At 39.5% G+C, this 26,314-nt stretch overlaps 1 protein-coding gene across 2 annotated transcripts in view; it reads right to left on the bottom strand.

Moving 5' to 3' along the window:
- Window positions 1-926: 926 nt before the first annotated feature.
- eng (endoglin) overlaps window positions 927-26,314 on the bottom strand; it is a 37,765-nt gene continuing 12,377 nt past the window's right edge. Inside the window, exons 3-14 of one of the 2 annotated variants that reach the window (XM_071465665.1) lie at window positions 23,255-23,391; window positions 17,094-17,207; window positions 12,974-13,151; window positions 9,716-9,896; window positions 9,509-9,617; window positions 9,088-9,283; window positions 8,764-8,891; window positions 8,248-8,478; window positions 7,906-7,972; window positions 4,082-4,192; window positions 3,928-3,975; window positions 927-3,767 (exon numbers count right to left, since the gene is read on the bottom strand). In XM_071465665.1, the coding sequence (XP_071321766.1) occupies window positions 3,646-3,767; window positions 3,928-3,975; window positions 4,082-4,192; window positions 7,906-7,972; window positions 8,248-8,478; window positions 8,764-8,891; window positions 9,088-9,283; window positions 9,509-9,617; window positions 9,716-9,896; window positions 12,974-13,151; window positions 17,094-17,207; window positions 23,255-23,391 (1,622 nt within the window). In that variant the 3' untranslated portion in view covers window positions 927-3,645. Of the gene's footprint in view, window positions 3,768-3,927; window positions 3,976-4,075; window positions 4,193-7,905; window positions 7,973-8,247; window positions 8,479-8,763; window positions 8,892-9,087; window positions 9,284-9,508; window positions 9,618-9,715; window positions 9,897-12,973; window positions 13,152-17,093; window positions 17,208-23,254; window positions 23,392-26,314 lie in introns of both variants that reach the window. The other variant, XM_071465664.1, reaches the window with a different exon arrangement.

Below are 26,314 nucleotides of genomic sequence, written 5' to 3'. Positions count from 1 at the left end.
CTGATGTGTTATTCAGGCTTCAGATTTTTAGGTAAGGATTCAGAATTTGGACACTGATAAGAGACTAGAGGAAGAACCCACTTAAATGTAGGCAGGCATAGTTTCTGTTGTACACCTACACTTATACGTGCGTGCACACACACACACACACACACACACACACACACACACACACACACACACATATATATATATATATGAGGAGAAGAAATAAGATGTGGGTCAGAGGTAACAAAGGGAACCGCAGGGTTAAAAAGTGAATTAGCTGACGGTTTGATTTTACTGTCAGTGTGAGACACTGGTGCTGGTTTAACATGGTGTTTAAAAAAACAAAAAAAACAAAGACTATGTTAAATTTTACAACCATTTTCTAAAAGTAAATGGAAAAAATTCTCACTATTTGCTGCGTTTTCACTTTGTTGAGTTTGAATCTTCTCTAAAAACTGTTGCTTGTTTAACTGGGATGTGACTTTGTGGTGAGACATTCTGTCTTTCAGAATTCAGAAGGCTCTTCCTCCATCACACCCACAGAAAATAGTGCTAAGAACAAAATACAATGTCAGGATGTCAGTGTCAGCAGAGATATGCAGTGTTTTGGGACTGCAGGGGGAATCTTACGGTGAGGGTTAAAGTCAACCAGGGGTAAAACCAACAAACCAAATGCAGCTACTGTCTGTGACATGTGATGTGAAACTCAAATCTATATGAGAATAATAAAAAAAAAAAAAGATTATTACACAAAACAAACCTTGACCATTTGATAAGTGCCTTGATTAGAAATTGTCCCAGTTCTTCAAATACATGAAAGAACGAAGCAGATTAAGGAAATGGTTATCATACAACACTTACACAAAAAAAACAGTGAAAAAAACTACATATAGACATTACATACAAGTTAAGCTCATCATATTGCACAAATACTCAAGTGGCGATTTGTACTGGCCCTCTTTATTGTGTCTCTACACAAATACAAGCAATGAGGAGACATTTTTACAATTGTAGTTGATTTAGAAAACACAGAACATTTTTTAAGATTAGGTTTGAAGTTGAATAAATTATTTTAACAATCCAAATAAGAAGGTGAGTAACTATTTGGAGTGTGAAAATATATGCATCAGTAAGAGTAAATCAGTGTATCAAATGCATATAAAGAAAAGTTTTAACATCACAATTGTTGTGCTTGTGTCAAGGCTAGTTTCTGTAGATACCAATTGATTTTTTTGAACAGTTGCCTTCTTACATACAATACTTGACATGTGATGGGAATAGTTTTTTAAAGAGGTAAAAGAGTGGCAATAAAAATATAAAATACATTTACATTTGTACACTGAAACAAAAAGTGGGTTCACGGATCAACCGTCACTCTACACTTGTAGCCCTCGTGGAATTCCCCCATCATGCATCTGTGCAGCTTCTGTCTAGCATTAGCACTGCAGTGGCTGATGCAGCCTATCAAATGTAGTAAGCTGAAGTTAATCGTTAATTTTAACATCAAACTCATCTCTCTCCAACGACAGTTTCCATATCGTTACAAGTGTTCTGTGATAAGATGATAATAAAGCTAGGTAAGGATCTTTAAAGTAGTCTTCATAGGGTAAAGCTCAACTTACTGACTAATGTATTGTTGCAAACAGAACATACAAAATTTGGTATTATACTATTGTTATTAGTGATTATACTATTGAGTCTAAACTTACTTACATGGGTTTATGTTTAAAGGTTAAAGAAAAAGTGGGGAGATCTTAAACTAAGTTTTTTTCAGTCAGCATATCTTTTGAGTTTGCCAGGTTTCATCTGTCTTCAGCTTTTATTGAAAAAAGCTTGCCAATATACCTTATTCCTAATCATTTAAAACATTTAATTGAACCCAAATTGCCTAGATTTCATTCCTTCCGCATAGGAAATACTCATTAAATACCAAATTCATTATAGAATGTTTCAGCCTATTTTCTGTACCTACACTTTTTTAGGAGTTTGATCACATCGAGGTGGCAACTCTTCAACCTGTAGCAACAACAGCTTTGTTTGGCAAAGCAAAAAGCTCTGAATGCAGCGGTGATCCGTAACATCCATTAGAGGTCTAAAAATGCTTTCCCTTCTGTGCGCTCATCTCCAATCACAAGACAGAGCAGAGCATTAGTGGCTGGCTACATATTGAATAAAAAGACACTGAACATGAGCAAGCAGGTTGGACAGTTTATGTCCAGTTTAATGTCAAGTCTTTATCTTCAAATAAGGGAAGAGTAATGGTTTATAAACCATTAAACAGCTGCATCTCAGTGTACAGGGTGATAATTAAATCGGCCTGATAACACTTCATTGTGATACATATAGGTGTCTCTGTGTTACTACAGGCATGGATTTTATTTTTGTAACAAATTGTCAGGCAGTGGTGATGGATATGAATATTGTGCAAAGGAAAAGTACTGGAATTCAACCTCCAGACAGACTATTTTAGGGAAACTCCACCCCGTGGGTGTAGCTGTATGAGTGGCGCTGAAGTTCACAAATGAGTGTGAGGCCTGAAAACTGATGTGCAGGGTTTTGGTGTTAACTCCTCCTCATGCGCACATTACTCATCTTTGCATGCGCTACTGTACATTACATGTGTGATTATTCTGAGCTCACATAAATAAAAGCTCTTTTCTTAATGGTTCATAATTTATAGCTACCTTTGGGCCATAAACATGATCTTAGTTTGGTTTTATTGAGTAATTAGAAAATCAAATAAGCACGGGGCAAAGAAATCTTTTGATATGGAGGCCCTGAGGCCTACAGCTATTGGATAGCACAAAAATGGCACCATAACTTTGTTTCGTGAGCTACAAATGACCCAGTGGGTCAGCTATAAGATTCAACTAAAGTGACACAGAAAAAGGCATAAAATAAGATCAATTCACCAGAGAAATCTAGTGCTAAGTTTAAACTTAGCTCCAGACTTCTAAATAATAGGAGGTAGCTGTTAACTGTTGACCTCGAACTCCAAATAAGAACAAATACCCCTCAAAGTGAGCATTTCATTGACTGGTTTGAGATCCTAACATATTGAGCTTTTCAGTCCCCTAGGTGTTGTTGATAACTTTTTGGATTCAGACGAAAGCCCTTCATATTTTTGTAGCTTGGATGTGAATGCAAACGGCTTTTCATCTGTTTTTCAAAGTCAATCTTTTGACTGGTTTGTCTCCTGTCTAACTATTATTGTGCTGCCATCAAACAAGCACAATTCATTGAAAGGAATGCAGTGAATTTCCTGTTAGCTCTTGGGGGATATGGTTTGTTTTTCCTGTTGCTTGGAGCCAATTTATTTTTTTTTCTCTTGCCCTCTTTAACTTCCTGTCTAGGAGCTTGACTTTACAGAGAGGCTACAGAGGGGGGCGTCAGAAGTCATTGATTAGACTTCTGTTATCCGTCACCCAGACCCCTCCCCCCTCCCACCCACCATTACAAACTCCCAGATCACATCCATTTCAGGTTTAGTGTGTCAAAGACAGTGGTTGTGCTTTTTTTTTTTAATGAGAATTTAAAGGGGGCAGGGAGGGGAAGAATGCTTTTCAAGCATTATTAAAGAAAACAAAAGCACAAAACCCATATAGGTGACTTTGAAGGGAGATGGTGGCTCTGCTGGTGGTGGAGATTACCATAATCTCACGCCATGCTGCTGGTCGGTGTGCTTTGGGTGCTTCCAATGCTAGCGTTTGCGCTGCTGTTCTCAGAGGGGGATGGGTTGGTAGAAACTGGTTGTCGTTTTGCTCCTGAGCAGGGACATCCTTAAGAACCAAAAGAAAAGAAAAACCAATAAGAATAACAACAAGGGACTGGAGAAAGAAGAAAAGAAAAGAAAAGAAAGGAAAAGAAAAGAAAAGAAAAGAAAAGAAAAGAAAAGAAAAGAAAAGAAAAGAAAAGAAAAGAAAAGAAAAGAAATCTTACCAGGAAGATTTGCTGCAGTTGAGCTCATGTCCAGTCCAGTTGGGTAGCCTGAATTAAGCAGAATGATTGCAATTTCAAATTCTACAAATCCAGAAAAATATGAATTCAGATATGTATTCAACCATAGAGAATATATTGTTAGTCATACCTTTACCTGTTTTAATTTTGATAAACCACAGTGCTCCAATAAGTAATACTCCAATCAGGAACCCTCCAAATGCAATGCCCAGTACACCAGGTAGGCCAAAATCAAAGCATGATGGGGCTGAAACATACACATAAAAAAAACAATGTATGCAGGCTTCAGTTAAACAACAGCAAACAGCAACAACCACAACTTAAAACTGATGGTTACTGCTAATGACAACACAATATGGAGAGACTCGTGCTTGTCATTCCCACTGAACGTTCTGATACTGGTTTGTCAGTGGGACACTATTGTCGTATGGTCATCCAGTTGCAAGTTGTTGATGCAAGGCAGCTGAGATATAATGCTATGTTTCAAATATTTTCCACAGATATTCACTGTGAATACAATATTCCTATGCAGCTGATACTTGAATTCAGGATGTAGGAACTTCCTTCAATGAACCAATAAATGTGTGTTTTAAATTAGTCCCTGCTTTCAGCTATCTAACTATATAATGATAATGGATTTTTGAGAAAATAATGAAAGAGACGACCCAATGTTAACTGTGACAATACAAGCAAAGCCCATGCAGAAAATCAAACAGTCATTACTTTTGCAGGGTGACCTCACCCTAACAAAAGACTTAAAAAATTAACTTTCTAGTCTGTCATTTCCTCTCTTCCAATTTAATGATACAATTTTCAATTTACAATCACATTTGGCATTGTGTTGTTCTTTGTGCAAGCTGTGTGTTGGCTTACTCTACACAACCTGCATATCTGCTAACAAACTTAATAGAAAACATAAAACTTGGAGCCAGAAGCAAAAAAAAAACAAAAAAAAAAAAAAACACCACACTTTCCCTCAAAACAGCTCTGAAAGTGTAGAAGAACAGGCATGCACAACAACATCAACTCTGACATACAATATTGTTTGCAGACATACTGTATTAACCTGGCAAGGCCATCCCACAGTTTTGCTTCACACATTGTGGTCTGGCAAAGGTATGAACGGATCACCTTGAAACAGACGTAATTTTAGGAGGGCTGTTCAACGGATCATCGACAGTTTTCCCCTTCATTCAGACATCACCTCAAACTGTTCTGACATCTGATTGTACAAACAAACTACTCACTGGGCAATTATTGATCTCTGCTTCCAGTTTTCAAGCTGGGAAAAACATGCTAGATCTTCTTGAATCTTAAAATGAAGTCCCTTAAAATGATTTTAAAAAATCTGTTTTTAAGTAATTTTTGGTATAGAAAGCAGTTGGAGAGTTTGGCAAATTATAAGTATGATCTAAACTTCGAGTGCATCAGTATTTTTTTTCTATCTGACTGGGCTACACTGGCTATTAAATTGTTTACAGACTTAAATTTTGTACCAAAATCTAAATTATAGAGGCTACACACACAACTTGGTCCAAAAAAAACAGGCAAGTCAGCAGACCAAAGTCCCCATGCTATGTGTTGCATATCAAGAAAGAAGGAGAGAGTGCAAACACTTTCCCCTTCTTCTGGTGCCTGTAGAGATCCTCCCACATGTATCCACAACATTTGGAAGAAACTAATCATCACCTTTGCACGGGTTTCTCTCACCTGCCTCAGTTGCCTCCTGCCTCCTGGTGGAATGCGCTAGGCTAAGTACTATACTGGGCCTCATACAATACAGCTCTCCTTGCCTGAAGTACATTAAAGACAGGACATGAAGGACAGAAGACAGCGGGTTTGTTTTGTGGAAACTTGCCACCACTCTGTGAATCATGTACACTGTAATAATTTGTGTGTGTAGTGCAGCTGCCTCTGAACTACGCCTAGATCACTTCATGCTGATATCAGAGTACACAACATTTAAACTGAACCGTACATACAAAATGGAATTACAAAGTATGGTATTTGTACATGTAACTCTACAGGGGTTCATTTCATTTTAGAATTAAAATGATTATTTAATCTACATTGAATGACATGAAATACTATTATGCTTATTTGATGAAACAATTGCAGCTGATTAGCACGCCGCTGAATAGTGACATCTTGTGGGCATTTGAACTGACTGCATCCCAGACAGTCAAACCCAGTTTGTTGATCTGTCAGTGAGGAACATTCCTCGACCCCAAATGGGCCAGAAACATCACAGCAGCTCAAGCAGGTTTTCCCCTGAGACTTCTTTCTTTGTGTAATCGGTTGCTGTGTTAGTTGGTGTAAGTGAGGCTCTGACAGCAAAGCTGAATAAACAGGAGCAGGAAGCAGAAGCTCCAGTGCAGGTGGAGAGGAGGAGACGCGCAGCAGGCCTGAGCTGTGACTCCCTGGAGCCCTCTGTATGAAAACTACCAAACAGGAAGGATTGCTGAATAGAGCGCTCGGTCCAGCCCAGGGAAGGTTCGCAACAGAATGCAGTCTGTTGGTCCTGCTGATATAACCCTTGTATCTCTGACACTGGCTAATGAGTGGATCCACGTAAACAGACCTACCGAACCAGCATGTACCTTCACAAGTCATTCCATTCCTGCGTTTAAGTCACTCCAGAAAAAAAAAAAATTTCTAATTAGCAAAACAGCAAAGACAAGGACAAACAGGACACAGGAAGGTGTGGATGAGTGGTTTAGTCAGCTTCCTCACCATACACACTGCAACACTGACAAACCAGCCTTTGTATTTTTAAATCAAATGAAAGATAAAGCGAGCTAAAAAATAAACAAATTCTTTATCAGTTTGACAAAGAAGTCTGACAAACTCCAGGTGTTCCCCCATTTAATCATCATCTACTTCCTTCTGTCATTTTTCTTGGAAAATGAATCAGAATTTTTCTAGAAATTAATCATCAGCCTGGAGACTTCTTTCTTTGTAGAAAGGCATCTTTCCTTGTTTGAGTCAACTATGTTGAATGGTCCGACAATAGCGCAAGGTCCATGGCTGTGTTTGGACAGCATCGCAGTCGTACCCCCTTGGAAACACAAAGGACTTCACCTCCCTCCCCTGAGAGCCATTACTTCTGATTGTGGCCACAAGGTCAGCCTGCAGACCTTCCTAAAGGACGAGGCCCTGCCCCGCAACCCCTTACTGGCATCACTGCATATCCTGACTTCACTGCTATGACTACCGCCTGCGCAGCGTTTGTTGTGCACTGAAAGCAACAATAGGGATGAAAATCTTAGCAGCAAACAGCAATGCACTGACCAAGCACCAGAGTAGCAATTAAGTCCTGAAGGCAAAAACCGGTCATTTAAAAAGTTTTTGTTTTTCTTCTGAGAGTGTTCAGAGAGTTCTGTTTAGAGAGTTTATTGTTAGAGAATTAAACAGGCGTATGAAACATTCATCTTCATCGTAAGGCCACCATCCAGACAACATTTTGTGGACCATTTTTGGAGAGTGGACATTTCTTTCATTATTGTGAAAGCAATAAGGTTTTTTGCTTTAGGTTTTGTTTTAAAAAAAAAACAATAACTAAGGTATTATTGTGCTGCAAATGTTTCTGTTTAGCTGTTGTGAAATTTCTAACTGTAGTAAACTCATACCTTATACAACATTATTATTAGAGGAAGAAAGGATCAAAAATTGGATAAATTGGGGAAATGTATAATTCAAATCAAATAATCTGCCACATGTACCTCTGCCTTCTGCTGATAAATGTTAAATTTCAACTTGAGGAATTGAGAGTAAGTTACAGTAAAAAAAATAAGAAAAATAATAATAATAAAATAGAGAAAGACAAGAGCACTGTATGTAGACGATCATAAATTAACCAGAAAATGCTGTATGAAAAAAAAAACACTCCGATAAAACTGCTTCAAGACGGACAATTAAAAAATGTATTGATCCATATTTTGGAGTTAAAACTGAACTCACCTGGTGGTTGCAGACATGGCTGAGTAACCTCCAGATTCCTCTTCACTCTTCCTCCATCTCCACATTTCTAGTGAGGTGATTAGAACAACAAGAACACAACTTATCAACAAACCCAAAAGCTCACAATGTCACAAAATTATAAACAGGATTTAAGCTTCAGTATTTTGACCATGCTGGAGATGTAGAGAGATCAAGTCTATAGCTCAATACAAAATATTCTCAGGAAAGGTCTGACACAGGTTATGTTTTCTTATTTCTTTCCTATTTACATTGCTCATGAATGAAATGATTTTTCATTGACATAGTTTATTTGTGCTGAGTCAAAAATAGTTGAACTCCTACCTCGTTGTGGCACAGTTGGACGGAGCATTCCAGGTCCCACGTGGTGGACATCAGCTCTTGGAGCTGATCTAAGGAGAAGCTGAGCCGGGTGCTGTTGGGACAAGAACTTGAAGAGCAGGCCTCTGGAATGAAGGGCAGCTCTTCCACAACAGGGCATGAGCCCTTGGAGAGCACATCGCAGCGGATCACCTTGATGGTCAAGCTAATATCCCCTAAAGTGTGCATTGAAATCTACAGGAGACAGAGAGAGCATAAAATAAACTGCAACAGGAATGGAAAAAACACAAGAATCTGTCAAATTAGCTGAGTGAGGTGAAGCATTGCATGCTGTAAAAGAAAGAGTATAAAAATTTTGAGTATAACACTTTTGAGTCTTAATAGCTGTGTCAGAAAGACAGACAGTATTGTCTGTAAGTACAGTAATGCAATTTTGAAATGTTTGGGACAAACTAACCAATGTATTTATTATACATATTATGTACACTATGTCTAGCAAGAGGGTGAATGATTTCTTACCTCTGCATAAATTCTCTTGTCACTCTGTACCTTGGCGCTCGGGTCGAGGGGAGAACGGTAATCTGGTGAGGTGTACAGCTGCATCATCAGAGGCATCTGATGAGTTATATTGGGACTGACGGCTGGTTCTGTAGAGAGAGGCAGCAACACAAAATAAACCATATACATCCATTTTATCACTGTTTATGTACTTTCTTTTTTGTCTTAATAAATACTATGATTATAGCAGGCATTATGTGTGGGGTTATGGCTTTCTGCCATACTCTATCTACTCTCTTTGTAGAAAATAACTCGAAACAAATGTTTACCTTTTATTGCCCTTACCTGTGGAGCTGTCATTTCTTGCAAGAGCCAGTGAAATTGTGGAGCCTGTTGGTCTGACTTCAGTATAGCTGGTGAAAGTACTGATTTTATAAACATCTAAAGCCTTCCTTTGCACCTCCTCTGCATTGTCACTGTTGAGTGTATAGTGAGGCGGTATTTTCTGTTTGAAGATGGACAGCAGGACGTCATTGTTAGACTGTAAAAAGAGGAGAAGAACAGTTCAGACAAATCAGTAATGATTTAGAAACCACGTTGTACAAGTACTCACTCAGTAACGAGCTAATTTTCACCGATAGAGGAAACCTTGTGCGTAAGAAATCAGTCAACTTTAGTCCTGAGCTATATCACACTATCTGGTCTCACGTGTGGTTGTCGTACAATAAATATGATAACTGGTGAGTGTGTGTATGTGTAAGCTTACAGCAAACTGCACTGAACTGAATTCTGAACCGAAGATCATCCATGTGGTGCCCTGAGGTCCTCTCAGGAACACTCTGATCTTCTTTGTGTCCACGTGAAGTGATACATTGCTGCAATATGGAGAATCAAACACTACATGAGAACATTTGCCAAACAAGGAGAGCAAAACAATATATGAGATAGATGTCTTGAGAATCTTAAGGTTTACCACATGCTGGCATCCTCTGGGATGTTTATGATGTGAAGCTCATCTTCATCACTGGGGTTCTGCTGCTGCGGGGAGCAAGATGTGACTGATGAAGCCAAAGGTGTTGCGTCAATCTTCATGAAGCGCTTCTCTGATGCATCTTCAATTTTGAGCACGCAATTTGGAGAGCCAGGTTTGGTTCCTGTAAAAGCACAAATATTCATTTACCATCATTGTTCATTCATTGTTTGTAACACAATGACATTCCAGTGGAACTTACAAGCAAAAATAATAATAATAATAAAAATAATTAAAGGGGACAACAGCTCCATAAAACGGACTGCCAGCACTTCTGTTCTAATACCTGTGGCAGTGGTGTAGTGGCTGCAATAACCAGTAATTTCAGCCTGTTTTTATATTAATCTAACAGGATAATGTCACTGAGAGCGATGCTCTTAGCGACTCCTTCTGGTAACAGAACGGACATTTCAGTTTACAGTGTTTAACTGGTTGATTAGTGCTGTGGAGTCATAGTCCAGTCTGCAACAGAGGCCCAAATTGCTGTTGCAGGCACATTAGCACCTTGCCTTTCCGCCCGTGGAAGCTGTTCCGGGAGCAGCCTCATGGGAGAACACTATACTCAGCCTTTGACCGAATAATGGTGACTGATTGTTTAAAAGGTCCACCCTGGTGCAATGCTCAAATTTGCTACGCACATTTTGTTTCATAACACTATGCTGGAAATGGGGGTGATATAAGTTTCCCACAGCACCGTATATAGCCTCATCACACCAAAGGCCAAATACGATGAGAAGTGTGGAATAACCGAGAGAATATTTGAGGCGTATTTGAGAGGAAGTGGATTATGCACCAGGATCCTCCTGGTAACCAATTTGAATTCGAGCTTAGCTTGGCTTGCACAAAGGAAACTAACATCTTACAACAACTGTCTTTCAAGCCTGCAGAGGGGTGAGTAGTTTGGGTCCAGTATCACTTCAAGCTACTTGTAGTTACTACGAGTCCTGACTGGCTTTTAGCTGGAGCTAGAATTTAAAAGTAGCTGCCTTCACCCTGATTAACACTCCTCTTTGGCACAAGCAATATCATCACATGAATTTCAAATCACACTGAGACATTCAGGAAACCTGAGGGACATGTACATATTTTCTCCTCAGCTACTTAATAAGCTTTCGACTTGGCAACACACTGTTGTGTAGTCACTCCACAGACTTTTCAAACGCCTACGACAAAGCCTACGCAAGTTCACCCAACACCCCAACACAGGCTAAGAGATACAACTAAACAGCAATGTGAGCTGTTCTTCTGCTTGAGTAATTTGAATGCCCTTGTGGGCTATGAGTAAATGAAAGCAGTTGCTAAAACTAAGGGTGGCTGAAAAACAAAATACAATTAACATGGGAAAAGAGCAGCATGCCACTGACAGACAGGAACGTTAAACCACCACTTACACGTCCCTATAGACCTGGAGAAGGACAGGCAATCATAAAGAGGAGAGATTAAAAATAAATTCCTCCAAAACACTGCGAAAGACACTGAACATAAACGCGGCCATCACTATTCCAGCATCATCACCGTTCACTTCTATCTTAACCCATGTCAGAGCTCTACTGTGGCTCAAACCGCCTTAAGTGCTTGCATCGAGCATCCTGCTGCTCATGCTGCTGGCAAAAGCAGCCCATAATATCTTTATGTCCAGCTTTTACTCAGTCTTGAATGCTCACTTTAAATCATGGTGTATTTTTATGCCTAAATCTTCAGCACCGTTGGCCATTTGTCCATGACTTTCCTTTCCAAATATTCTGTCATATGCAATGACGTCTCGTCAACACTGAGGATGTTGAGCTAAGTCCCCATCTCTTTGCTTTATCCAAGCTAAGGATTTGCACTGATTACATGAGATTTTACCATATGGCAAGCTTGTCAATGTACAGGTATTTGTGTTTCAAACACGCAGCATTATGGGAGGTTTACTGGGCTTTAAGAATCAGTAGTAACACTGTTTATTATTCTAGTCTAAAATTCTGTTGCTTCTGTTCGGTTGCTGTCGCTGCCCATGCTGTTGTTTGGCTTGCTGCTGTATATGATAAAGGATTAGTAGGTACACACAGCTTTACCCTGGACATTTCTGGAAAAGAAGGCAGTGTTTGTCTTCCTTTGTCATTAGGGGTTGCTTCCTCTGGGACAAGATAGAGATGGATTTTTAGAATTATATTCAGTACCTGAAGTATACAGAATTGTGATAGATTTCAGTACACTGTATATTCCCTCATCGGTTTAAGGTGTCTTGTAGGAGAATGGCCATAAACCAGCCAGAGCTCAGCCCACACATACAGTAGAAGCTTCCAAATATCAAAACAGCATGGGGCCTGGTTCTGTATGTAAAGCAGCTTTTGGGGGCAGGTGTCCACTCTCTCTCTGCCAACTCTGCACATTCTCATCATCTGATCCTTCATAGTGTGAATTTTCTGGCTTCAAAGAAAAAGTTTAAAGCAACATATTTTTTTTTATTTATCTCGAAGAGTGTATTTGTAAATAAAAAATAAATAATTTTAAAAATCCGTCCATGTTGCAAAACTATATCGTTAAGAATCAATGCATAACAAGTGTGTTTGCTTCGGGCTTGTTTTTCCTACAAACTGAGATGGAAACATTGGAAATCGGTGTATTGATGACCTGCAGTAACAGAAATCCGTCAAAGATGTGAGGTAGAATATGCAGGCACTGGGGAAAAAAAAGGCTTTCTCATCACAGCACAGTGTTTTCTCAGTGATTTCATCAGAAAGGATTTCTATACACACTAAAGATAAGATAATGTGAGTGATGAATTTTATCAAGAGCTCTGGGAAACAACACTGCATCCATCCTTGATTACTGTACCGCAGACTCGCTGTTGAGTTATATAAGCTGGAGATGTAAGTTTTCCTGACTGTAATTACTTTGCTCTCCTCAGCAAAGAAAATACTGTTTTAGTCCAAACAATGATGCAGATAGCGTATCCTAGATAAACATCATGGCTGACAAGGGTGATAAACCTAGAACACTTTTAGGCAGCCACAAAGTCCTGTGCAGTTTTGCGATGATCTGATGGAATTCTATTATGCTGTCTTTCATGCATCCTCATTTCATATGTATGACATGTTACCAGATCTTTGCAATTACAACCCTCCAAAATTGGCAAATACAGCTCACCAGTTATTTAGTGGGAGAAATCCTGTTAGTGTCATTAAATATGAGCCAGGTTAAGCGAACATTTCTCACCTGCTGCTCCTGTTATTGAGATTGTTTTCAGATTTTGGACTGTGGTGAATGAGGTCACACCCCCAAACTTCTGCTGTGCCCACTTGACCAGCTCCTCATCTTGAGTGGGGAAGTCTTGCTTGTGGACATTGTTGTAATATTGATTAGCATGCACGATGATTTTGGAGTCGTTGTTCACCTGGAAAGTACAGCCCAAGTTACATCGATTAGTTTTATTAAAAGCAATTTTCCAGAAAGAACACAGTCAGAATCTCCTAGGTCCTGACAGGCATGTGTCTGTCTGTTACCCACTGCTACAATAACACAGAACTGACTGAGTCAGCTTTATATTTATTTATATTTACCTCATGTCTGCTCAAGATTTGTCACATAAAACACGTTTGCCCATCCCTCCCATTCTCCTCTATTACCCTCCACCCAACTCTCCCTCTATTCTCTTAGCAGGGTCCTGTTAAAAAGAAATGTTTATTATGGTTAAGTGTCCACGAGCCCAGTTGCACAACCCTGTTGGAGCCAAGGTCTTTCCTTTGCTTCCTGAGTGGGGCCAGGAAATGGGACCTTTTTTAGCTTTGTGCGTCACCACAGTCGGCTGGAATCTGGCTCCATACAAGGTATAAATATATACATCTAGACACCGCTGTTTCCTTGTCTGGACCAATGGGAAATAATGGAGTTTACACTACGCTTTGCATGAATAATAAGGAATAGAGGAATGGGGAGGTTTCTAGACAGTTAGACACATGCAAAAAAAAAAAAATGTGCTCAATAATAACAACAATTCAATGTTCCAGTTTTATTTTGGGCTCAGACTTCGGTGGATTTTAATGTACTCTGATTTGTCCAGCGGTCCAGAGGCTGAAGAGGGAAAACATGCTGTACAAGTACGGCTGCATCTCTTCATTTTGTGAACACTGACCCTCAAGAACAGCTCATTTTTGTGAGGGATTGTTTTATAGAACAGAACAATGAGATCATCGACCTAATATATTTTGCAGAGGAGTTTTTATTATTTATTATTTCAAGCAAAATAACGAAAATGAGCTGTATGTAAAGTAGCACATGATTTTATTTAATGTTTTCTTTCCTGTGCTTCTACTTTAATTATCTCATTGATTTATTTCTGAGATTTACAATGTGCAGCACATGGACAGTGTGATACAGGATTCTGACTCAAGCTATTCGGCCTCCTTTGTCTGCGAAAATAAGTAGAGCGGTAGTGTGCTGAGTAATTTTAGAAAGACCAGTTTTTCCATCCTGTTAGTGTTTATCAAGTGTGTGTTTAAATAATGAAAATCACTCTTCTGACCTGCCTAGTGTGTTTAACTATTTTTGTGTGTTTTGTCCTTGCGTCACAAAGTGAAAGCCAAGTAAGCCTGAGGGAGTCATCGGTCTTTCTACATGAATATTTGATTGATACGGGATCAAAAATAGCGTGAAGGGAAACGGCAGGAATAAAAGAAGGGAAACCAAACACGACAGAACCAGGCAGACAGGGGAGGCCTGAGAAGCAGGACGGGAAGAACAAGGGAAATAACAATGGTAATCATTTTAATGATTAGAGTGGAATCGAGCTCTGATTAGTCTCCGTGGAATCTGTGTGGAAAAATGGTTTGATATTTTGCAGGCTCACAGTAAAGTTCAAGGAACTCTAAGATGTTTTGAGTGAAAACAGCTTCACTATCTGCTGCAGATTACGGAACTTTCTGATGTGAACTGCTTTCCCATCAGCCTGTCGTGGGATGGATGGATGAGTTTCACAGGCAAGGCTCCATCTTTTCACCTGATCAGCAACATCAGCTTTTTTCATAGAAGTTTATCTATTTAATAGTATATAATAAGTATAAATATATACACATATATACATAAGATACTGAAAAAAGTGTGAAGACACACAAGGCATTAGGGACAAACATTGTGTTGTCCTCAAGTGTTTTTCAAAACAACCCTGTGCACTGAGGTCAGCTGTGGGAGGCAAACAAGAGCTGTGACTGTGACACTGAGCCAAGCTGTCAGAGCTGGTGACGAACTTACTCAGATGCAGAACAGATGCTCTTCCTCTTACACTGCAATCTGCAGTAAAACACTATTATCCCCAAGTGATACTGCTCATCCCATGAAAACATCCTGTGGTCACAGACATGTTGTCCAGGCTCTCCACAGGACACGATACAGGATGCAGTATCACACGCTGCTGTCAGCATATCACTAACTGGTGACATTCCTATAAACATTTCATCACTGTGATCGGTCAGCTATGATTTTATTTTATGTATTATCCTTATTTATTAGCCTGTGTTAGCCTCGTGCTGATCATTTACAATACTGTTGACCCTCTCCCAAACACATAGCTTTTCAAAATAGGTTTTCCCTGCCTTCCACTGGTTTCAATTCATTGTATGTCAGTATGAAAGTACACAGACATATACTGTAGGTCATCAGCACATTTAGCATTAATTCATCTTTATCGTTAGCATGAAACTAGTTTTGTGTGGTGAAGCAGTTAAAGGGGAAAGGTTCTGAAGTCTTCCAGGTAATGCATTCACGTTCTGGAGGAAAGCTCTGACATGTTAGAGTCAGCTGCCAAACAATCTTGTTAAAAACTCAACCATGGAAGACAAGCTACAACTTCGCAATACAGACAACGTAAATTTAATAGCTTCTTACTTTTAAAATGTTACTATTGGCAGCCGACTGTCAAACCTCATGATTCCCCCCTAATAGACTTTATCAAACAATTCAAGATAATGGCTTTAAAGCACAATGATAACGTAAGTTTGTGGAAAGAGATAAAGATGATAAAATGTTCACTATGATTCTTCCTTTCCCCAGGAAGTTTGAAATCTCATTTCAGCCTCCATCCTGCACTGATATGAACTGACACCAGTGACTGCACAGAAGGCAAGAAAAACACATCAATCAGGAGAACACCAACAAATGTTCAACTCTGACAGTGGAAACAGCAAACGAGGTTAAAACTGCTTCATGGACTGTTGAGCTTTGAAAAATGCAATGCTCAGCAATAATGTACCTGATGTTGGAATACAACAGGGTCCTTTAACAACTGGTGACACTTCATGGTTTAAGTATTGGTTCAAGTGAACATATTGTAAGGAGGATAAGGTTCCTTATCTAGAACTACTGTAGTTCCAAGTCACCAGAAACACATTTAGAATTGATAGTTTTAAGCAATCTCAGTTATTTGGATGCATAAGTTCTTTTTAATGTAATTTCCTGTTTAAGACAGGCTATTCAGTTTGATGAGAAAAGACCCTGGCATGTTCTAAGACAACTTTTCTATCAAAACCAAACTGAAGGACTCAGTGGTTTGTTTCATTAACAATATGTTTGTGTTGGATCCACCTTCTTAGGCTCATAACCAAAATTTTAATACAGAAATAATTTGACACAACACAAGAACTAAGCTCTGAAAACCAGTGCAGCACTTTGTCCCCGTAATTGTATTATTCCTTCTATTTAATTAGACAGTCAAGCAGCTGAATAAAAGTTGTTTTGTGGCCTCCTTAGATTTAATTCACAGATATAATCTGGGAACAGTGCGTAAAAGTCAGAATCTCCAGTTTCATTGGAACATTAATTTTACAGCCGATGTCATCAGCCCCTCTCGTTGCTGGCCACCATAAAAGTCCTCTTACAGATTTTATAGTGTGGATAATAAAAAAAAAAAAACACACACACACACACACACACACACACATACACACACACCAAAAAAAACAACAACAAAAAACAAACAAACTGCCTCATGCAAAGCAGCCAATATCTATGGAAAAGCAGCAGGGTTCACTGTCTCTCGAAACAGGCCCACAGAGCTGCACAGCTGTGGCAGTTTGACTGTATGTAAACAGCTGGCACTAGACAGGAGCTAAGTACATTACTGAAAAATAACTGCTTACAATGGTGTCCCCACAACCCGTTCATTTTTCATGATTAGTTAGCGCTTATTAAACAGACTCGTTTATCAACAGCCAACTGTAATGTAATGGAGGAATGAGGAACAAATGAGCTGAAGTTAGTGGTTTGTTGCATGTTCAGTATTTTATTTCCCTACCCAACATGTACCCAACCTGCACCTCTGGTAAAGCAAAAAGACTTTACTCACATAAATGTTGATGTTGGCGTTGATGTTGGCTCCACAATGAAGTGCCTCTGACGATGTGAGGATAAGATTCATTGGCTTGGCATTGATCAAGTCGAGAGAGAACATCTTTACATCCTGAGGAAAAACAAAAAAAAGTTGTTACATACAGTCATTACTGTGTCAGTCATTTAGCAGCAGATTCAGAGCTGCTGTTCACACGTCTATTTTTGCATGAAAGTGAAATAGTTTGGCAGTGGTGTAAATCTCGTAATGGAACACTGGGATTCAAGTGGCACAGGAATTCACTTGCATCCATATGGGAGTTACTTGGTAAGTTTATCACGCTGAGTGTATGGTGTGTTATACAAACAAAGCGGTAAAATCAGCACGATGCAAGGACAAATTTATCTGTGCAGTCTGTGTCAACTGGAGACACAAAAGCTATCACAAATCCGTATTTGGGATCAATAAATGCACACAATAAAAAATATACGCTAATGATGTGATGTGAAAAGTAACAGTCTTTATGACAGCCTCCATTAAATGTAATGTTATGGTAATATTTTACTGAGATTCATACCTTTAAAGATTAAAAATCACATGAACACCATGAATATGTGATTTAAGCATTTTATATAAAGTGTGAGATCTTTGAAAAAACGAAGTCATATGTTACAAACAAATATAGTGTTGACAAAATTACAGTTATTCCCCAGTTTGCAAGCCTCCCCATCTGGCAGGGAGAGTCATTAAACGAGGAGACCTCGGGTTGACGCAGTAGAGAGACATTTTGCTTGCAGCACCAAGTTTAAAAATAGTTCCAACCGCAGTTAAATTCTATACAAGTTTTGAGTCCTTTTTCTACCCTATTGCAAAAATCAGTGGGGGATATGACAATTATCCTTGTTTTTGCAACTATGAAATGTCAACACATGCATCTCTCCAGAAAAAGCAGTGCCAGTCATTTAAGGAGGCTCCGCAGATAGGCAGGAAGGAAGCTTGTCTTTGCTGTCTGTCGCCAGTTTGACACAGACATTAATGAGGTAATGCAGCGCACTTCTATTATTACATCTCGATGTCGCACACAAAACAAGGCAAACAAGTCAAAAGCAGGTCAAAATGAATTATATACAAATAAGCAATAAGCTGCATTTTATAAATTTAAGCTGTGTGTCTTTGTGGCATCAGAATTGTTAAAAATAGAGCTACAAAATATAAGTGAGAACAGTACAATCACTTTAACAAAAATAATAACACTAGGAATTTGGAGAAACCTAATGGGTTATTTGAAAAACAGTATTTTTATAATCATTTGATGTATTTCTTATAACTTGCCACCCAGTGTATTCCAATACATGGCTAATCTTTATGGTTGTTACTGTATATACTGTACATAAAACCTCAATTACATCATTTAACACATAATGTAATACCTCATTAACCATATTTTCAGGGTAACAGATCCACTAATCACCACCACAGTCACTCTATGAATCAGCCTTAATTACCATGCTCCACATGTGCGTGGGGTAAAGCTGGCACAGTTGCGTTTTATGGATGTAAGTGGTGGTGAGTAAACCTTTTCACAGCAGAATCTTAAGTTTGAATTTACACACTTTTTTTTCAAGACTGACTCAAATTCAATAAATCCTACTTCTAATTACTTTTACTTCTGTAATAGCCCCAAGATAATTGGGTTTGGAAAAGTGGAAGAGTCATGGATTGGAAATCAGTTTAATTTTATGACTCAATGCATTAGAAATGAACAACCGCTTTGAAAAAAAAAGCTTGGAAATATCTCCAGAGTGAGACTTTTGTGGAAATTTATCATTCATAAATACAAATTTCTGTTTTCATCCATCATGCCTTTTGACACCAAATAGTTTTTCTATTATATTTGAAGTCAGATTGTTTTTCAGAGCAGGGCCTGTTGGGGAGACAATGAGCATGCTGGGGAAACAGTGTGAATCCCTACTATTAAATTAATTTACTTGCTTCCTGATGTTGCGTTATCCTAGAGAATTGTGATGAGCTCAGGTCTGAGCAATGAAAAATTTTCAGACCACAACAGAACAAATTAGGTCTAAGGAGACCATCCACAAATTGCGTATGCGCAAAGCACAGATGCATTTGAAAGAGACTCCTGCATGCAGAGTACAATGGACAGTGCCTGTGTGGGTCTTCACACACACAGACAGACACACACACAGTCGTGCCTCCGTGACTTTAGAGGATATTACAAAGATTTACATTCAAGACTGACTCTAACCTTAACCATACCTAACCCGAACCCTAAGCTTAAAACATGTCTTCACTTTAAAATTTAATGATTTACATTATTGAGACTTGATTTTTGTTCCCTTAATGAAGGCAAGTCCCCACAACATGAGTAATACCTAGACCACACACACACACAGGGCTGCTGCACCTCATAAATGTCTTCAGTCCCCTTTTTTTTCCCCCAAATATTGGCCAAAGGGAGCACTGCACTCCCAGGTGAGAAGATGGTGACATTTGTTACAGCACATGAAAATAATAATAATTGCCAAGAGAGCCGAAGGGGAATATAATGTCTAAAGCTGCTGCATATTTAAGTGCTGCACTCTGTCCATCATAATAACAGAACACTCATATCTGTTCTCTCGTTTGAGGCAAAAATCTTGAATTTTTGTGACGGACCTAAAGAAAATCAAACAACTTGGAAAGAGAGAGGGAGTGTAATAAACATTTCGAGGGGAAAGGTGTAGACTATCGGCCTGACAGATGGAAATTGTCGGGTACACTGGGAAAGATGACCAAGAAATATGAGATAATGCCGTCCATGTTTCCATTTGTCTGTGCCTATGCATGTATAATGTGTGTGATTCGGCGTGAATGTGGCAAAGGGAGCTGCAAGGTAATCACATTCTGATAAGATACTTGCTTTCCATATTCAGTGCAGAACTTTTATTTTGAAAAAATATATATTTTTATATATATATATATATATATATATATATATATATATATATACCCCAAATGGAGGCAGAACATAAAGAGGACTGGGTTATAACATGATTGTCCACTTCACAGGCAGAGTCTGAGAGTCTCATAGACTTTGAATTGAAGAAACACAATGTCTTCTATGAAACACACTTAGTCTTTACCTGAATGGTGTTGCATGAACATACAGTAAATGAATGAATGGTATTTCCTACATTGCTTCATACTGAAATAACTCATTGGGGTTTTCCTTATATACTCTTCCAACGAACTTCATTGTCTCTGTCTAGTCTCCCTCCTTTCATCCGTTTGTGACTTTCATTCTTTAATTCTGAACTCTGAATCATGACTGTTGCTGACCCTGATCACTCACCTTTGCTACTTTTGTTCCTGTGCTTTCAAGATACAATTGTTTTCCTTTTCAGGCTTTTTTTTTTCTGGGGAGCATTTTTTGAAGGGCCTTTGCTGATGCAGTTTCCAGTTATTCTTTTGGCTCTCTCCCTTTACTTGAATTGGCTCCGTTGGTCTAGTCTCGGCCTTGCGCCAAGACCCTGACTACCCAAGCCAGTGTGTGACATCAGTGGGCCGTGCACAATCAACTACTCCCTATGAATTCTCCCGGCCTGTGCAGCCCCTATATGCTCCCTCTATAATTCTCTGTGTGGTCAAACTGTGAGAGTCAACTGTCTCTGGCAGGTAGTAAATCAGTATGAAAACAAAGGGATGGGGGAAGGAGGTGATAAGAAAATTCAAAGGACAAATGGGACATGGGAGGCAAAGCTCCCATCTGACTGGGCAGTTTGGCAAGGGATTAAGATGTTCCCTTTCCTCTGTGTTTACAAGAAAAATCTGTTCTGCACAGACAGACAAGAGCAGATAAGAGGTCTGTGTGAGGAGATCTTACGTCCACTTTCTTCTTTCACTTGATTAAACATCTACTCATCGTCCCACTAGAGAACAGGATATGCTAACTCTGTACAATGTCCACTGCATTGCACAGATCCCAAGTCAAATTCCTTTTGTGAACTCCCACAAACCCCACATCAATTTATACCACTTTGTCAGACAACTTCTTTCATTCTTTCTATAAACTATGTCTAACTTTTTTTGGCACTGAAATGTGTCTCTTTTTTTTTTGTTCTCCCCCACAGCATAATGTATCTGGTGTTGCTCTTTAGGCCTAATAAGATGACTGAGAGGAGCAATTCCCTCCTAATATGCTTTAAATCTGTTTTGTCATCAAACAGCTTTTTCCTCTGATTTCCAGTCCATTAAATATGCTGTAAAACTTCAGTCCATTAAATGAGACTAAAGACTTGGCAAAAGATCTCTGCAACATTTATGCCAGTAACCCCGTCTGTGAGGCAAAGACAATCATCTGCTTGCACAATGTCAGCGCTCTTACTTAAAACGAAACTAAGTAATGAAACACACCTCTTACAGACCTGGGCGTCTAAGATTCAGTTATGTTAATGTGTCCTTGTGTCACATAAAACTGAAAACATCAAATTCAAAAGAATTAATTCCGTTAGAAAAATACTCAAGCTGTAGAAGTCAGCTTAGCTTACTGGTGAAGGTTTCCCCTAAGAGAACAATTCTGACAGGACTCTCTAAAGCTTTCCTAAGCAACTTAAGGCAAAACCCTTTTATTAATTTTATAGAGGTAATGGATTCAGGCAGGCATCGTATTGCACCATCCTGTGACGGGGTCTTGGCTTGAGTGCACACATAGCACATCCGCCTTGCTCCTCATAATCACCACCAAATGAGGAAGAATGAGCGACAGAGTGAAAAATAAAAACAGACAATGAAACAGCAGTTGCTTAACAAAAGTTATGAGAAAGTACTACATAAAGAACTGTAAGTGGGAACAAAAAGAAGAAGCAAACAAACAAAGCTAACTGATAAAGAAATGACTAATGCGAGCTGACCGACAGTGTTAGACAGTGAAAAATGGAGTCTGGCACAGCAATAACAGCATATAGATTAAAAGTTTTCTAGAGTTACTTTTTGGTGCCGTTCCCTAAAGCCGGAAGTTTTACAGTCAAAATGACCCAATGCAGTGCTGTTTGTTTAGCTGAAAAAAGAATCCATTGAACACAGCCGAAGCAGAGCTGGACTGACATAAAAGCCTGGTTAGTATAAAAAAAAAAAAAAAAAACAGTCACATGTTGGGAAACCCTATCTTTCTATTATGTCTGGCATCTGTTAATGGTTAGTTGGTTACTTAGCTGATAAAGTTTGGACATGGAGTAGGTGTGTTCACATTTCTTAGTGTGGGAAGAAAGATTTTTTTTTACTTCATTTCAAGGTCAGGGTTGTAGTTTGCACAACAATATTAAATGTACAAAATTATGCAACAATATATAACCAAAATAAAATTAAATGTGAACCAACAAAATTCTATTACATACAGGTCCACTCCTCTGTCTTGCCTTGACCCACTCACCTGCTTATCAAGCTGCTCCTCATTTGCAATTAGCCTCAGTCTACAGTGTTTGCTTTACCACAGCAGGCAGCATGGTAAGTTACATCTGTCTGGCTCTTTCCAAAAATGAAAACAAGCTGACTAATTAACATAGTTTGTTTGTTTCAAGTGTATGTACACCAAAACGTGAAGCAACATTTATTTTTTTTAATGGGGTTGGTCTTGGGGGTTAGGGGTCACCTTGTCTTTAGCATAGTTGGCCACGTTATACAACAAGGCTTAGTCAGCTGTCCAACCTCCTATTTTTGTAAGAAATGTGTAATCTCTGGTTGGCTTTGCCACATTTGAATGCTGTGCCACAATCTGGCAGCGCCTCCAACTGTGTAAATAGAAGTAAAATTCAATTCAGCATTATGCTCCAAGCTGATTCCCCATGTTTGCAACAGTGAGGAACATATTTCATCAACAGAGAGGTGTGAAACGCATAACAAGGTGAACACATGTGCAATGCTGAGACTGGCACACCGCTTCTTTCCCATTTTTTGGCATACTGTACTGTTAGCTGAAAAGGATTAGCAGACAGGTAAGCTGAGATGGAAGAAGAACCTAGTGAGAAGATTTAATGTGCCTGCTGAATCTTACTGCAAGTAGTTAAGCAAAGCAGGAGTGCTGTCCATGTTATTCCCTGTCAAGCAGATTTTTCACTTGTTGACATTTACATAATTAACACGGGTTGCTCAGCATCTCATTTGTATAACCTTGACGTGCTTACCATGTCGGCCAAGTTCAGGATATGGACCTCTGCCTTGTCCTCTGCGACGAAGCTGGTCCAACAGCCAATTAGCATCTCTCTCACGTGGAACCACGGGTTGTCATTAACCTTCTTTGGCTCACATGTCTGACTTGAGGCTGAAAGAAATCAAGTACAAATGGTTAAGCAGTGTCAGCAGCATATAATCAAGTCACAGTAAATAATGTCTTGCCTCCAGCATTAATACAGAACTTCATGCATTATCAAGTCTTATGTGTCAAATGCCAAGTAGTGCAAGATTATGGCTCCATACATAACAACCCTGCCATATTTGGACACGAGCGGCACATGAATGAAGAGCTGTATGTATGACAGCCAAAAAGCTTCTTTTTTTTTTTCAACAGATAGATGAACCCAGCAATGTTATAGATTCCTTGTCTAAAAGGGGTGAGATTTGTTATTAGTCATTATGAAAGCTTTCTCCCTGCTCTCAGAGTATGGATGTTAAATGTGTGGGTAGGACTACATTGTTTAAAAACGGATCTGCTGGTTCACGTTTATCAGACGTGTCAGGATAGCGGGCTGCAGTCATCCATCAAGCCTGCTCACTCTGCTCTCTGCTATGAGCCTGCTGTTTAACCTGGGGATCCGTGTCTCAGGAGGCTGAATTAATCGAGCTGAGGCTGCGCGGTCATGGATGAGGTTGGGTATAAATGCCTGCTGTTTGACCTGCCTGAGATGTGTGTGTGTTCTATTGAGTTACATTACAGTGAGTATGTGTGTACATGCTCACTTTAACGTGCCTGAAGTTATTGGCGGGGACAGAAAATTCTCCAGCAAACTTCCTCTTTCCTCAAGAAGAACAGTGGAGACAGAAGGCAAAGGGTCAAATGTCCTTTCCAACTCAATCAGGGAATGCTTTCCTGGCCCATCTTCCACCTTTTGCTGATTAAAGATGAAAGAGTCTGACTGAGGCATTGGGAAAGTTCTGTGGCATTGCAGTCTTTGTTGTAACCACTATGGCCTTAAAGGCCACCCACCTTCACGATGAAGTAGGCTCTCATGGGATCAGTCAGAACTACTCCGTCCTGTGCCCAATCACTAGATAAGCATATCTACAGTAAGATGAATATGAGCAACACACGCCTGTGCATACCTCGATCAGCCCCAGCAGTTGGCGCTGAAGCGTATAAGAGAGCAAGTGTGATATCATAACAGGAACATCTAATTTAGTAAGCAAATGCTGCATGACATACCGCTCCACTGACTTTTATGATGTATTTGGTCTGTTTACCCAGAAGGCCACAATCCCTCAGAGAGACGAGATGTGGAGTAAAGCAAGTGAGATGAGACAGAAAGAGGAGCAGGGAGGAAAGGGTTAATAGGAAATTGCAAAGTTTGGAAGGTCGACAGGATGTGCCTTATTTAGTAGCAGCACTAATCAAAGACCTTGGTTGAGGCAATGTCATCACCAGCGGTGGAGGAGAATGGACAGAGATGGAGATAAAATGGGATAGAAAGTGATGAATGCAATGAACGACAGCAAAAAAAAAAAAAAAAGAGGGAGCTTGGACAGGTTACATAATCAGCTCTTTCTGCTGTTTTTGTTGTGTCCACAATAAAACTGGGTTGATATTATGGACTCTTAGTCATTTGTTCACTTCATGCACAATCACTGATGCAAAGACAGCTGCTTTTAATTTGATTACACCTATGTGATTTTCAGAATTCATTTGTCAGACTGATGAAAAATATGGGAACTGATGCTTCTTCTCTTTCCATCCCATGAAAATAAAGGAAGGACACATTTGGAATTAATCAGGGAATTTGGTGTGTGTGTGGGGGTGAGGGTGGGGGGTTATGGGGGGGGGGCAACTTCTTCACTGTTTCTTGGTCTTCTCAGCTTTGGACCTCAGCCTTTCTTGCAAATCGAGATGGAGAGCCATCCAAGCTCCTTTGCCATCTCTCTTTCCCTCCCTCACCCCGGAGGTCAAGGCTGGTTTCCTGTTATTCTGGCCCTCTGTGTTAATGTCTGTTGCTCAATATCCACATCCATGAAGTTATTTCTCTCCTGTTCTGCTGTGACAGAGTTAACGGCCCATGACTGTCGCCCGAGAGGTCCTAGCATAAATCACACTGACTGTGCAGGACTGTGTGTGTGTGTATGTGAGTGTGTGTTTGTGTGTGTACATGCATGTGTCACTAGTCTCCTTTTTACGAGTCACCATAGGATATGAAGAACATTCATTTTGCCCTCTTGACCCCGGAAATGCCAATGGCCTCGCTAAGCGGTTTGCTGGTAAATGAGGTATAGAAGAACTATTCCATTCCCTGTCCTCTTTATCTACTTATATCAGTCCCCTCCATTTCCCATTCCATGAGAAGACATGTTTATGGATGTTGGTGATTTCCATTTAGATGTTAGGTATGAGGGGGGGATGTGAATAGACACCATTAGGGAATTAGGGGGGACAGAAAATGGGCTCAATTCATGAAAAGTGAATATAATCAGATTTCATCTTTTGCTTTTAATCTTAATGCAGAATCAATGTCAGTAGTTACAGATGTCATATTAAATAGATATTATTAAATAAATGTGTATGCCTGAATGCAGTTCTGCTAATTAGCATATTAACACAACTATATTGCCAAATTAAGAGACCAAATTAAGGCACTTTCATTTAAGTGGAAACATACTGAACACATTATAGCAAACTGATCGAATGTTTATAAAATTAAGACCAACGAGTTTGCAGCCAAAATCGATAATGGCCAATTTGCTGTTAGTGAAGCAGCCTTTGGAGAAGGCACATTTTTGTAGACTGTGCCAGTAACTGGGGGTGATAACTTAGAATATGATGCATTTTAAAACTGCCCTCGGCAGTTCTCCTGGTTGTCTGCAGCACCCTGGAGCCACAACTAACAAAGCGAACAAAAAAATAACATCTGGTCCCTTTACATGTCCAGGGTCTGTCTGCTCTTGCTTTCCTACCCTCCAGGGCATTCCAGAAGAAGATAGGAGACTGGCTGACCAAATCACAGACATCCGTTTTCCGCATGTGTTCAATTATGCATAGTACC

The sequence above is a fragment of the Trachinotus anak genome, unplaced genomic scaffold, assembly GCF_046630095.1.
Source record: "Trachinotus anak isolate AG129_WGS33_773 ecotype Australia unplaced genomic scaffold, CSIRO_AGI_Tana_v1 ptg000028l, whole genome shotgun sequence".
Lineage (NCBI taxonomy): Eukaryota > Metazoa > Chordata > Actinopteri > Carangiformes > Carangidae > Trachinotus > Trachinotus anak.
Note: the sequence above shows the minus strand (reverse complement) of the source record. Positions and strands in the feature narration are given on the sequence as shown.